General features: G+C 43.6%; 1 protein-coding gene across 10 annotated transcripts in view; it reads right to left on the bottom strand.

The window, feature by feature from the left end:
• Positions 1 to 15,088, bottom strand: part of Amph (amphiphysin) — a 197,406-nt gene that overhangs the window by 22,083 nt on the left and 160,235 nt on the right. Inside the window, exon 10 of one of the 10 annotated variants that reach the window (XM_075893965.1) lies at positions 442 to 567. The exons of the other annotated variants lie outside the window; for them this stretch is intronic. Coding sequence (XP_075750080.1) covers positions 442 to 567 — 126 coding nt within the window. The remainder of the gene's footprint in view (positions 1 to 441; positions 568 to 15,088) is intronic. 10 annotated transcript variants of the gene reach the window in all.

Genomic DNA, 15,088 nt, shown 5'->3' with positions numbered 1-15,088 from the left:
AAAAAAAGCAGCCAGGTGAAAAACAGGACCAGCACTGACTTTTAGCAAGTGTTTTCAAGTATGCTTCGCAAGTAACCTGGAAAGGGAAAAAAAAATTTCTTTTGCACAGCTGGTACCCAAACTTGTCGACATTTAAGTAGAAAGATGCTTTGTCTGCTTTTCCTTATCCTCTTGTGTTTTATTTGTGCTTTTTTCACAATGATCATATACCAACAAGCTAAACTTTAAATGTCAGCAGAACGATAGTTGTAGGAACCTACTTCACGGCAGGCTAACCTAAAATAATGCTTGCTTTTCTTAATTTTTATACACTTGGTGCTTTTGCTCAACATAATTTTGACACTATGACCAGAGGGGAGAGCAATGTGGCTATTTGTGCATGAAATCGAGAAAATTAAGCATAGCTATAAATTAATTATCTGTGCTAATTTTAATACTCACTAGGAATGACGGATATTTTGACATTTTTGTAAGGTTCCATCAAGCTGCTGAGAAGAAGAGACAGGAAAACCACAGCAACCGCTTCGGTTGTCCTGTAGCCAGGAACGTTGCTTGGCTTGTAGTCAGCTTTTTAAAAAATGCACAAGGAAGACGGGATGAAAACAGGAGTCAAAAACAGACGTACTGTCGTCTGTGTTTTTGTCCTGCTCTTACTGCGCAGTTTTCAAGTTTTCCTGGCACTTCTTTTTGGTTGTTCTCGTCTTTTCATGCTTGAAACTACCATCTTGTTGTGAAGTTTTGCGGCATTAAAATATTTCAAATAGTAAAAGTGCTTGCACATCAAATGAACTGCCGAAGTATTCATTTGCCGAGGTCTGCAATATTCTGCGAATTAACTGCCGAGGTCTGCAATATTCACACGCTCCTGATCTTAACCCTATCCCCCCTAAAGGTATATCGCACCCTTCTCATCTTGTGAGGATGACACTGTAGAGTGGAGTTTTTGTTACATAACTATGCAGTCCCTGCCTCTTGCCTGCTTTGACCAACAGAAATGATTTGCGCATTTTTACTGTTCAGCCCTATGTACTGTATTTCCATTCATTCTCATGGCCTTAAGCCTAAAGGCCATTAGACTAACAGTAAACAGTTTCTCACATGTGCGATGAAGAGAGGTCTCGAAAAGTACAGTTGATGCATCCACCTTATGATCAGGCACAGTCATTCTGTGGCTTGTGACTACACAAAGGTTGACCTGCTCATGCACCTCCAGCTTTTGTGACATATGAACCCGCAAACAAAACTTATGCCGAGAAACTGAGCCTTACTAGGCATAAATTTCCAAACTGTCGCTTTAAAGGTGCAAGTACTAACTAGTATGTTTTTTTGAATTATTCTACAGCGGCAATAAGCACGGGGTTGATAAATCTGATAAAATAACGAGGTGTGACTGAAAATGTCCTCTTACATCTTGCACAAACATTAACAGCAGGCACATTATAATGCACAACTCTGTCACAAACATCACAAGTGACGCTTGGCCCAAACATGCATGTGCGTATTCACACTGTCAAACGCCTACTGCTAGCTCATGCATGAACTCTCAGCACAAACAGGTATCCAAAGGCATTGGCAAGGGAATCAGTCCAAATCACATCCATCTTGAAAATTCCATTCAGCACTGTGGAGGGCTCCTCAGTTAAACAGAAAGTACGAAAATCTCTCCCAAAGTAATCATCCACACCACGTCATCTTTTCCTCAACGATCTGCATGCACACAATCAATCGGGAATGCAACAGTGCTGGGAAAGAAGGAAACCACGGCTGCACTCATGCAAGCTGGTGCCCTCTTCCTCCTCGAATTCACCATGCCGACATCGTGTGGCCGGTAACTTCAACGTGACGCTTGTATTTGCTTTAGATTTAAGTCCTGGCAGCAATGTATGTGACTTCATTGTGTGCTAGGCATGACTAAACAGCAAACAGCTGAAGTTGATAATAATGACAAAACACCTGATGCTCTGTCCCTAGGGTGACATGGCTCATTTCACCATTTATTTGTTGCCGTCAATGCACTGGGTAAGTAGCGAGTGCAAGTTCAGATCGAACCGAGCGGTCGCACCAGCATCGGTGCTGCCACCTCAATTTTTACCCATAGTTACCATTGGTTAAACAATGAAAAAATTAAAGATGTACAACTAAAATGCAAAATAGAATAAATGCATTTCGCATCTAAGTGGTGTACCACGTGATAAACAAGTGCAAATGCCCTGCCTTGCATGTCCCATAACTTTGAATGGCAGTGGTGAGATGAAGTATGGGAGGAACCACTGTATGCGACACCATGAAGCAAGCAACGTTGTTTTGACACACTTCCGTAGTGAACAATTTGACTAGTTATTGAAAATCTACTATATGAAACATTGCAGCCTGCTAGTAGTTGTGAGCAATAGTAGTAATGATAATGCTGCCGTAGCGTTTCCGGTAGGTGAGATTGCTACATCAACTGTCAAATAAACAGCGAGGCAATGCTTTGCCTGTTGGCCACAGTAAGGTGCAGCATGGTGAAAGTTTGCACATTCTTTACTGCATTCAGCAAGGCACAGCACACAAATGTCAAGTGATACACACCCTTACCTCCCTCTCTGCTTTGCCACTGACATGCACAATGCTTCAGGATAGGGTAAATCGGGGATCATTGGGATACGACCAAACAGGCCGAGAATGACACTGATGCGCAAAAACCCATGCTGCGTCGAAAATACTTCATAGGTTGCTCAGGACTTTAATGGTGTCAAAGTATATTCTTGAGGCAACTTCCTATGCTGCAATGAGTGGTTCACTTCTTCGGTTATGGGAGATGTAGTGTAGGTAGTGTCTTGGTAAAAATTTCAAACAATTCTCTGCAGGCACCACTCGCTTCACCTTTAATGTTGCAACCAATTCTCACACCTCCCAATAAGGTTGATGGCTGAGACAAGGACACCACACACCTTGGCAAGCTAAAACGCTGTGACTGTGCCCTGCTGCCTAAACAATGAGCCATTCCTCTTGAACATGAGAATGAAGAAAGAAAGGCAATTAAGATCCATCCTATCCAACTAGCACAAGTGTCGGTTCTACTAAACGAGCCATTACATTAAAATAAAATAAAAAAGCCTGCAGAACACACATATTTTGGGTAGAACTTGGGGCACTGTCCATTTAGGCCAGCCAGTCCAGAATGACAGCAAAGCATTTACTAAACGATGTGACTTTGAAGAATGCATTGCAGGACTAGCTAATTCACGTTTGCATGTAAAATGGGCACATTACTTGCCCTGCTTGGTATTCAGGCTGCAGTATATCGACCTCTGCGCTAGATTTCTGGGTAAGAGTGGTCACGTGCTTACAAGCAAAGCCTTTCATATAAGAAAGGCAGCCACATGTATCAGTGACCCTTTTGCATTGATGCACACAAATGGAAAGCTCCCGTATAGATGCCAGAATATTTCTGGTCTTATATGAGCAGCGTGGTTTTTTCACTACTTTTCTATGTGTGCTGTATGACTGGAATAAACTTTAGTACGGAGTAAACACTTCTTGTGATACACTGTCTTGTTCAAAGAATGCATTCATCAGACCCGCAAGAACGATTCCACATCTGAGACATGACATTTGGCAGTGTTGCACAAAGAAGTGCATCTGGTGCAGTCTTCCCTGTCGGGAAGCAGGATGCTATTGGATCACAAGAGACTAATGATGTCTTGGCAACGAGTCTAATGATATGTGGCAAGTGTAGCCCCATCAGCTATTGCGAGACATTTGGACCATTGATGGTCAAACCTAAATATACAGTGCGGCATTTTATATCCTAAACGATCGATGCCCTACATTTGCAGCACTGTTCAACTTGCGTCTCATCTAGCATTTTTCAAAGCTATCAACTGATTAAGCTTACTAAAGCTTGTTGTTGGGCTAGTTGGTAATTCATCATATTGAAAATAAATTTAGTTTATAAACTCCACAAACACTCACACATTGATTGAGACGTCTCGAGATAGCGTTCTTGTCAGAAAAAATTGCACTAAAATAGAAAAACACACCACAAAGAAGAAACACTAAACAGATCGAGCGCAGGCTGTTCTTATTGACCTTTAGAGCATCAGTTAAATATTGACACCAAACGTAGCTGCGTAGACTCGCCCAGAAACATCACCCAGTGCTAATGCACATTATTCATTAAAAAGGACACTTCAGCATTGTAAAGAGACACTGAGGTCTCACTTACACAGTTATCATTTTTCATGTTGATGAAGAATGCTTTTAAAACCTCACGAGCACACTTGTTTTGCTATGGAGACAGACAGGATTTTTGGCATAGAAGAGCAAAGGTTTGAAAGAAAAGGCAGACTTGTAGCCTTCGCTCTTTCATGCTAAATGTCAAAACAACTAGCCCAACTATTCTGAGACAGACAGGTGTTATGAAGACAGGCACGGTTCTTTCAAGACTGGTTACAAGCAAGTTCCCTGATGTGGTGGCTAAAAGCAAGTGGCGGACAGCAAAAGCAGTGGTGGACTTGAGGCAAGCCCCGTCAGATCAGTTGTTAATAGCGAAGAATCGACAGACCTGATCATCAATGAAGCTTCCTGACAACATTTCAAAGGTTTTGCAGAAAGGTCCTATGGTACCTGCCTTCGAACTTCTGGCAAAGAGAACAACCAAAGACAACTGTTGGATACTTCAATGATAAAGGTCTCAGATTGACAATGGTTGACAAAGAAGGTGGCTTTGTGATTGTGCTGTCAGCAATCAACCAGGAGAAAGCTCGTCAGGCCTTCAAAAAGAACTTTGTCAAGTTTGTGGGGCATATGTTAAAACTATAGCAGTGAGATTGTGTAAGGACATCAAGCTAACAATACTTGCGAATGCAATTCAAGGAAGTAAATCCAGCACGTTACAAGTGTCTCTTAGGGCTAAAACACATGAAGTAGAAATTACCTTTTGCACTATTGTAAGTGAAAAAGGCTCATGGCAGCACCAGGCTAGTGTGTTTTTACAAAATGCCTGAATCTGCTGAGTGTGAATGATTCGTCTGCAACGAAGAATTCTATGAAAGTTTTGTGTTTTTTGAAGACAAAGTTTCACCTGAGTTGACATTATCAGTGGATGTAAAAATTCTTTTTATTCTGTTTCCCCCGGGCACTTTTTAAGTGTGTTATGAACTGCATTCTAGAGAAGTAGTGAGTGAGGATTTATTAGAAGGCAGAAAGGTCTGCCTGAGCTAGTTTGCTCTAGCCTGCTACTCTACACGGGAGATAAATAAAGGAGGAAGGAAAGAGTGATGAAGGATAATAATGGGGACAAGAAGAGGTGGTGCGTATGCACAGTAGCCACTTAGCATAGTACCCTACAGTCTAGTATCTAGTCCAGTGCTTTTGATAAAGTCAAAAACAGCCTTTGTAACAGTTTTTGACCATTTTCTGTCGTTCATTGTTGAAACATGTGGCTTTCAGTCAGTGGCGTTTGTCCGATCCTTGACAACGTTGAAGTTAGCATTTTTCTTTGTGCCACTTATAATGGGCAGTCACAAAATATATGAGCTAATGTTCCACGCACTTGGCAGCGCTCACAATTCTAGTGGTCCGCACGGCAGATTAGGTGAGTGTAGTGACGAGTGAAGGCAACGCCACGGCAAATCTGGTGCAGTATATTAGCATGTCTTATGCTGATTTTAGCCAGAAGATGAAAAGTCATACTGGGGTCTGTTTCCCACAGACACTTGTTCCGATGATCTGGTAGTGACCAGTAAGTGGCAGCGCATTCACGTATGAGCGATCTCAACAATGTACTGATGTCACTTCGCGAATACGGTACTTTGACGTACATAAGAGCCTTGCATATTGCTGCTCTTGCTTCGCTATCTGCTAGTTCGTTGCTAACTAGGCCGCAGTGTCCAGGAATCCATTGGAGTGTAATGAAGTGACCACTTCTGTGTGTTAGGTCGAATGCTTGGACGATTTCTAACGCTAACGCGTAAAATTTGCCTCTTTTTGAGTAAAAATGGATGGCTCGAAGCGCTGATTTTGCATCAGACAGAAGTGTCCATTTACGCGGTGCTTGGCTGTTAACAAATTTTATGGCTTCTTGTATAGCAACAAGTTCCGCAGCTGTCAAGGGTGACATGTGATCTAAATTGTACTGCTGGGAAATACCGAGTTGAGGGATCACGAAGGCTGCAGCTGAGGCGGACGAAGTTACGGATCCATCAGTGTAAATGTGCACAGAGTCGCTTCATCAGTCATCCAAATGTGCCAAGGTGAGTTCCTTGAGGGCAACATAAGAAACATGCGACTTATACGAAATTCCACATATGTGAAGGCACACCAGTGGTTTAGTCAGTGTCCATGGAGGCACTCCGGGGATTACAGCAGGTGCAAAGCCTGTAGAGATAATATGTCTATGCGCATCGAGGCATCGTGAATAGGTACAGCCTGGTTAGTCCGCTTGTAGTGAAGACAACGGGCGCTGTGAATGTCGGGTCAGCAAACGAAGGTGCACTCGAAAAGGATCACAGGACGTGTAAACCTGTATAGGGTAGGTTCGGGACTCTCTATAGTGCCAGATGTTGACGTACACCGTGGCAGGCCTAGGCATGTTCTCAGTGCTCGTGCCTGAAAGCTCTCCAAAGTACGAAGGTGTGTTGCACGCATGCCAGAAAGTGCAGGAGAGCTGTACCGTATATAGCTCACGAACAATGCCTCGTAAAACTACAGAAGACTTTTATCTGAAGGACCCCATCTCAGACCTCCTATAACACGAAGAACATACACAAAACTGATTAATTTGTTCCGCAGTGCAGTCACATGCTTCGACCAGGACAGGTTGCCGTCAATGACGACCCCTAAATAGAAGTCATGCTTGACCTTGGGAATCACTGCTCTGTCAGTGAAGATTGGGTACCGCACCATTGATTTCTTCGTAAACACCAATGCAGCACATTTTGCTATTGAGAGTTCCAGACCCTGACGACCCAAGTACTTAGATGTTACTGATTGGCCTTGTTGTAGCCTTGCTTATAGTTGTGGTCGCGTTGCTCCACATGCCCATATGCATATGTTGTCCGCATCTGCACTGATTCTGACATAGTCGGGGAGCTCTGCTTCAAGGCCAATGAGTGTTATGTTAAAAACCATGGAAGTCAGAAGGGTGCCTTGCGGAACTCTATGGCTAGCAAGGTGCCTGGCCGGGTCGTCGTCAGATGTCGACGTAACAATGGTACGTCCCCCGAGATAGCTCACTATCCATGCATGGCCCCTTACGCCGATGTCTTCAAGCGCATCAAGAATGGCCTCATGAAAGACCCTATCGTACGCGCCCTTTATATAAAAAAAAAAAATGGCCCCTACCAAACTCCGACGTTGTCTTTGCTTTTCAACAGAAGAAACTATGTCTACAAGAACATCTATAGATGATCGACCCCTGCGGAAGCCATTCATAAAATCTGGTAAGCCCACATTATTTTCCAGCAGCCATTCCAATTTTGTCAGCACTACGCGTTCCATCACTTTGCCGATGCAACTGGCTAGGGCAATGGGTCTATAGAAAGATAACTCGTGTTAACACTTGCCAGGCTTCAGTAAGGCTACTATGCGGCTGCACTTCCAACTCTCTGGGACTGTCACCGTTTCCCACGCAGAGTTGTAGAATGACAAGAGAGCTTGCCTTGCTTCCTGGCTGAAGTGATATAGAGCCGAATAGGTAATTCCAACAGGCGCTGGTGCAGATGAGCATCGGGATGCAGAAATCGCAGCGTCGAGTTCGTGCATTGTGAATGGTAAGTCGAGGCGATCGTCGTAAGATGGCGGCGAGGCTAAACACGAAGGTGACATCGGTGAGGAGGACATACCTACGAGTAAGTGGCAGTATTCTTCTGCGGCTTCTACTTCACTTCGACCTTGCTTTAGGACCAAAGCTCGGAAAGGGAGCAACTGTTGCCTGGGCGTGTGAAGGCTCCGGACAATCAGCCATATTTGAGAAAGGGGTTTTCGGGTGTTGATAATTCTATGTCGCCTTTTGAGTTTTATCTGAAACACACTTTCATAGCTTTTGACAAAGGTTTGTACTTGCAAAGCGATGGCATGTGTATTGGTTCCTGTGTTGCCCCTGTTATGTGCAACATTCGTTTAGCTCACATTGACTGCGATCTGTTTGAGGCATTTAAAAAGCGACAGAGCATTACAAGATACTAAGGTACGCAGACGATTTCCTGTTAATTTTAGAGAAACAAACGGGCCTAAGCAATAATTCGGATAACATTTTGATGATGTTAAACAAGTATGGGAGGGGTCTATGTTTTACTTACCAGCTACCACGGCAAAGAATGCTTCAGATCTTAAGCCCATTTTCAAGCATCAGCATACTTGTTATGCGTACTGTATGGGCGCTAGAAAAGACTACTTATCACCTCATTTTAAGGTGGGTGATCTCGTCACTGTGTTTTCGAGTCTGCACTGGTGAAGTCGTGCTCGCATGAGAGGTTGGCCAGCTTCCTTGTTCAGATGGGAGGACTAAAGGCGGCTGGGTTCCTGCAGTCTGTCCTGGCGGCACAGGCTGAAAACCCCTAGAAGGAGCAAAAACGGCACTCGCAGAAGCTGCGGCTGACGTCCATTGGGTTTGAGAAACTGATGGTGCTGCCCTATTTAGACTGTGACACACAACCTGAAGAAGGTTGCCAACTGCCACAAAGTTTGCATAGTGTTTTCTGCACCTAAGGAGCTTTCGAGGTTGTGCTTGCTAATTTCGAGCAGCAAAGAGTGCGCTAGCCTGAGTAGCAAGAAGCAAGCCAGCCCAGTGGTGCAATGCGATCTGGGAGTGGTGTACGAGATTTTGCCTGCCTGCGGCAAATCTTATGTCGGCCTAACAAACTGCTGCATAAGCGACTGCGCACGTGAACAACAGCTATCGATCAAAAATAATGAAATGGCTGATTTGCCTGCTCACTGTGCAGCCTGTGGAGACTAAGATACTGGGGCGTAGTAAAAACTCGTGTGCTCGTGAGGTTCTGGAAAAGTTTTTCATCAACATGAAAAGTGACAGCTGAGTAAGTGATGCCTCGGTATGACTCTACGGTGCAGAAGTGCCTTTTTGATGAATAAGGCGTGTTAGCACGCCATGTTCTTGGGCGCGTCTGTGCAAGTATGTTCGACTTTCTTATTTAAGGGACGCTGTACAGTCAATAAAAACTGTTCGTAGTTCGCACTAGTCTGTGTAGTGTTCGTTCGTTGTGGTGTTCTTTTGCATTTTAGCGCAATTTTTCCCTGACTAACCCACATTCACACATTATTCTACATGAGAAGCACACACAACACAGAACTCACTACAAACTGTTTATTGTGCCTAACTGACCCTCTTATGTATGTGCAGGATAGTGCGCAAGAGCAATGATCAACAATAGTGCACATATGCAAAGCATTCAACAAGTGATACAGGAACCACCACCACGAACAAAGTAACAAATAAAAACTTAGAAAACACCACCACCAACAAAGTAACAAATAAAAACTTAGAAAAAAGAAAAACAGATTAACCAGCTAGAAGCACTAAATCCTTGCCTCGAAAAAAGATATTTTCTTTTGTAAAATGCTCCACGGGGCTTGTATACACCATTACATGATCCTGTAGAAAAGTGTACACTGGACAAACCGAGCGGTACCTAAATGACTGTCTTAAGGAGCATAAGCAAAAAGTTAAGAAAAACCAGGATGATAAATATACACATTTTGTAGCACATGCTGCCGCATGTGGGTGTGAGCCATGGTTTACAGATGCTCAGATTCACAGAAGTAGTATAAAATCATTGGCACGTCTGCCGTTGCAAGCATAATTGATTGAAAAAAAAAAAAAAATCATGTTAGCTAGCTGTCTTTCGTTTTATATCAAAAGCATATATCTTTTTTGAGGCAAGGATTGAGTGCTTATGGCTGGTTAACCCTTTAATGCCAGAGTTAGAAAACTGCGTAAGAAAATAAAAATTGCTTTTATTTTCTAGCTTTAAATAGCAACCTTTAAATGATTCTGCAGTTAAATTATCCGAAATGCACCTTTAACGCATATTTTAATGTCTGTTGTGAATTTTCCACATGTCACAAAAGCGAGGACCTTGCAGTGAAAAACGTACGTCAGAAATACACATGTCATGTACCATGTCTTGAGTGCGTACATTCCAAATAAACACAATTATTGAAGATCTAACTTGTGTCAGCCAGGCAAAAAAGAACGAAGAAGTGAGCACTCCTGCATGTGCTTTGCGCCCTCCGTCATCAGTACAAAACAACTGATTGTAGCTTAAAATACATTACACAAGATAGCACTAGATTATTCATGCTGAAAGCTGTGTTCCCGGTGAGTACTTGACAGCCGGCATTAAAGGCAGCACACATTCCATGACTTGCTTACTCAAAGTGTTTTGGTACGTCGCGAATTCGTGGCATTAGGCAGTAAAGGGTCAATCTGCTTTTCTTTTTTCCAAGTTTTTTATTTACTACTTTGTTGGGTGGTGGTGGTTCCTTTATCACTTGTTAAATGCTTTGCATATGCACACCATTGTTTATCATTGCTTTTGTGCACTATGCTGCACGTACATATTAGGCGCAACAAGTAGTGAGTGCTGTGTGCTTCTCGATGGTGTGAATGTGTGAGTGTTTGTGGGATTTCCAAGTTGCATTAAATTTGCTTACAATGTGGGTTGGTTTTCGAAGTGGTCATTCTGATCAACTGTACTAATGTTACATTCAGGGTAAGACGCAAAAGACTCCCAAGCACTGTGTTCCATACGAGCTGGCTTTCATCGTCCACCGCTGCTTTTGTTTAATGCTCCTCACACTGCTCATGAGTCTTCTAGTTGCCCTTCGACTCTTCCTCAATGAATACCAGAACAGTTTTGCTGCCCTGTGCATAGTATTCCTTAACTTCCCCTTGGAAGCTTAGTCTCCTCCAAGCTTCCCTTGCCACAAAACTTGTCCATCCCACATTGGCCTTCACAGCTGCATTTGTGGTCGAGGGCCCAACCGAGGCATGCCACAGTCCTCCAATTTATGTCCAGCTCCGTGCCCCCCTGATTTCATGCCCACGAATGAATTACACAATGTTAGCCGTGGAACACTTTTCCCCAGACCTTGAGGCACCTTGCTTCCCCACAATGCTCGGTAAACTATTACAGCATTCTTTTTCCCAACAGCTGTGGTAGATTTTTCCTGCCCCTTTAAGTACCCCACACTAATACAAGCTCTGAGATCATGTTATGACCTCCCATTTATCATGCAGCCCTGTCCTATACCACGCTAGAGAAACAGTGCACCATGAATGTGGCATGCCATACATGATGTGCATTTAATGACTGTCGCACCATAGCCAATCATTCATTTATGTTTGGTATACAGTCACACCACACAGTACTAATTATGGTACACATATACCATAAAGCAAGTGAGACGGACATGTGCGCACCATGAGTGTGGCATGCAAATCATGCTTTATGGATTTCATGATTTTACTGCTTACAATTTATTATCATTACACAGTCATGTCGTGCTGTACCAATTTGTGATATATACGAACTAAGTAAAAGGGCCACAAGAGCTCCAAGACTGTGTCGTGTAAATCATGCTGTACATGACATGCATACTGCAACTTTCATGTTACAAGCTGCCATTTATGTTTGTCACACTATCATGTCATGCCGCAGTAATTATGGTGTATATAAACTAAAGTGAATGCTTGGGCGAGTTGGTGTGACAAGTAAAATCAGTGGATAATTAAAACAAAAAAGGATCATTAAAAGTAAAGACACAGACAAGAGTAAAGAAAGGTTCATTTGTCATGCAATGTATAAGTGTGCAGTCTATAACAAAAGAAGAAAAAAACAATTAAAACAAAGTAGTAATAAAGGTTACTCACGATCATTAGTAAATTCAGTCTGGCCAAAAAATTGACAGCCCGTTAAGGACAGAACTGCCCAGCATAGCTTGCACATATCAGAACCAGCTGATATGCGAAGAAATTTCGCTGGAGCTGTGGGTGCTGGTGAAACGATGAATGCCCTAGTTGTCAGGACCCACACCTTCCCATGTGCAAGGACCGACACCTATGCCACCGGTTTCAACGTAGCCGAGTCTTTTTTATTGCATGAGGCCTCAAGCACCTTGATAGTCGTCAACTCCAGAAACCATCCCATTTGCAGAGGCATAAAACTTGACAGATAAAGATAGAGGCAAGCACGTGACACAAGGGAAACAAGGAGAAGTGTGCACTCATCCACAGAAGTGCAGCCTCCAACAGTGACAGCTTAAAGTGCCAGTCAACAGGCTTGAGCTTTTTTTTTTTGCACCCCCGAAAGAAGCTTGGCAATCTGTAGTGCAGACCATGACGATCACGTTTTCCAAATATTAAAGCGCTGCGTGTTGCGCAGAGCCTCCATTTCAAAAAACAATTCACGCATTCCTTTGCTATGCTTGACCAATGCTTTCACGTGCAGTGACGCAAAGTCGCCAATCCTAGACAATGCAAGCAGCTCATCGGTTTGTGTAAACCAGTCAAGACGACGGGCTATGCCTTCCCTCTCTGTGAGGAAGAAGGGCGGTGAAGCTCGGCGAAAATTTGAAACCAGCTGCAACGAACTTTCTTATTATAGCACGTACTCGCAAAATTTTCGCAGCAGCATGTTCACATAGCAAAAGTGCACATATTTCTCTTAACAACAACTTTTCAACATCGGGGCTGTTTACTGGCCCTTTAAGTACCAATGCATCCAGTGCCCTTCCATGCCGTGCCCTTGCAGTTATCTTCACCCACTAAATGGGTGCCTTACTTGTAAGCCTTTTTGTAAGGCCTCTCCACTGACAATCGCAAGGGGTAAAAAAAATGGTGCCAGCCAGGCCTGTGCAGAACATGAAGTGAAGACACAATGAAAGCAGGAAAAGTGGCCTTTGGAAATTCTCTGAAGGCAACAAATTTGTTTGCACAGCACCCACTAATTTACAACTCATCAAAATTTCACAAAGTAGGAAAGTACTCACCGCACCATTAGTATTCATCATTCTGCAAAGAAGCGAGGTACCCGCTATGTGTCTGTAAGAAATTACGAGTAGGTAATTTGGCTTCTGCTGACGATTAATTATGGCTGAGCCCTTCGTAGTAAATGGAAAGCTTCAAACCACTTACTTGTGAAATTCGCATTGTGTAATGCCCTGTATTACTTCTGCTGACGTGATTCTTTGTTTGTAATTTGGCCTGCATAGAATCTGCTTGTGAAGGAGTTTAGAGCACTGGTGTGAATCTGTGGTAGAATACTCAACTGCAACGCATATATTCCTTTGTTCAAATGCAGTTCTAGGCATGTCGTAAAAAGTTTTTGTCATTGTACACAACTGTTACAAACATGAATGGGAGGTGATGGTGCCATCACCACGGGTAAAGTGGTACGAGGTGCATGCCATATGACCAAAAGTTTTGATCGCATGTCTGATGATATACGATAGGGTGTGAGGCAAAAAAATTTTTCAGTGGTGTTCACCTCTGTGACGTCGACATCTGCGACTGGTTAGACGAGAGCTTATGGCACAAGACCCGAATGCAAGGAGAGAGAGAGTGGACACTGTTTGTCGAGCATCACTGGAAAAAGGAAGCCAGCGTCTCACGGGAGCAGCGCCAAGAGTTCATGGTGATCTCGAGAGTGACCGGCTGAGAAGACTACTATGGAGCATAACCTATTCCCGAGCTGCACATTTAGCAGGTATTTATGGGAGCGCACGTCCCAGCTCTCTTTCAACTGCTCACCATTGGTGGCACCTCTACACCCTATTAATCTGCAATGCAGGACAGAAACAGTGTTGACCTCAAAGAACATTTATTTGTGAACAACTTTTCTTTATCTGTGAGCGTGACAGAAGGGGTGCTAACCCAGTCATCTTTTAATGAACATATCTTTTATAGAGGCTGAAAAGATAAGTTCATTAAAAGATGCCTGTGTTAGCACCTCTTTTGTCTCGCTCACCGATAAAGAAAAGTTGCTCCTTTGCTTGTTGGTATGATGTACTTGTGCATTATCATTGTGTTTCGTGCAAGACTGGTGCAACTGGTAACTGTATAAAAGCGAAGACTTTCCCAAGAAATAAATTGTTGGCAGTTCAGCGCTCTGTCTCATCTCTTCTATCCCCTCCTGTCGTTTGCGCTGTTAAGCACTCTTTATAATTGCTTTTGATGTTGTTGGGCCATTTGAGCGTGCATCAGGTGACTGTCGTTTTGCCATCTCTGTAGTCGATTACTTTTCACAGTGGCTGGAAATGGCTTTCTGTCCTGTAGCCTCCTCTCCTACAGTGCTAGACTTTCTCTTGTCGATATTTGCATGGAAAGGCTATCCTGTTGAACTCATCTCAGATCATGGACCACAGTTTACATATCAAGAATTTGAGCCCTTTCTTGAGGACAGGGGTATCAAACACAGCCTTGCGGCTGTGTATCACTCCCAAGTCAACGGACAGGTCGAAAGGTTTAACCGTGCCCTCGAATACTACATTCAGTTGGCAATGCTGAAGCAGTGCCAAATAAAAAATACCGTTACAGAGTACTTGGGAATCTACAGAGCCACTTTTAACAGTAGTACTGGACTCTCTTCGGCAGTGCTTCTACATAGCCGGCACATGAGGACATCCATGGATGCCATTGGCTATCCCACTGCAAACTACTTCGCAGATCCCATTCAGGAGATGTCCTCACTTCAAAAGAGGGTGAAAGAGCGCCAGCGTAAAAGCAGGAATTGTATTGACCGGCGGAGAGCTGCCCGAGTACCCAAGTTTCAAGTTAGGAAAGTATGTGAGTGTCAAGAAGACAGTCCCCGGTTCGAAAGGCACTCCCACTTTTGGACCTTCTTTGAAAATTTTCAAGCGAATAGGACGCTGGTCCTTCTGCCTTGAAGATGGTCGCATGTGGAATGCCTCTCAATTGACTGCAGTTCCCGAGGAAGCCTTGCCACACTATACGCTAATACGGGATGACAACGGACACTCCCACGATCCCGTGTGAGGATGACACCTGGCATTACGACTCGCTCTTCTGAGCTTCGCCAGCACCCTGCTCCTAATGATGATGATCGTGATGGTGATAGTGCTT

Source organism: Rhipicephalus microplus, chromosome 4 (genome assembly GCF_043290135.1).
Source record: "Rhipicephalus microplus isolate Deutch F79 chromosome 4, USDA_Rmic, whole genome shotgun sequence".
In the NCBI taxonomy this organism is placed as follows: Eukaryota; Metazoa; Arthropoda; class Arachnida; order Ixodida; family Ixodidae; genus Rhipicephalus; species Rhipicephalus microplus.
Note: the sequence above shows the minus strand (reverse complement) of the source record. Positions and strands in the feature narration are given on the sequence as shown.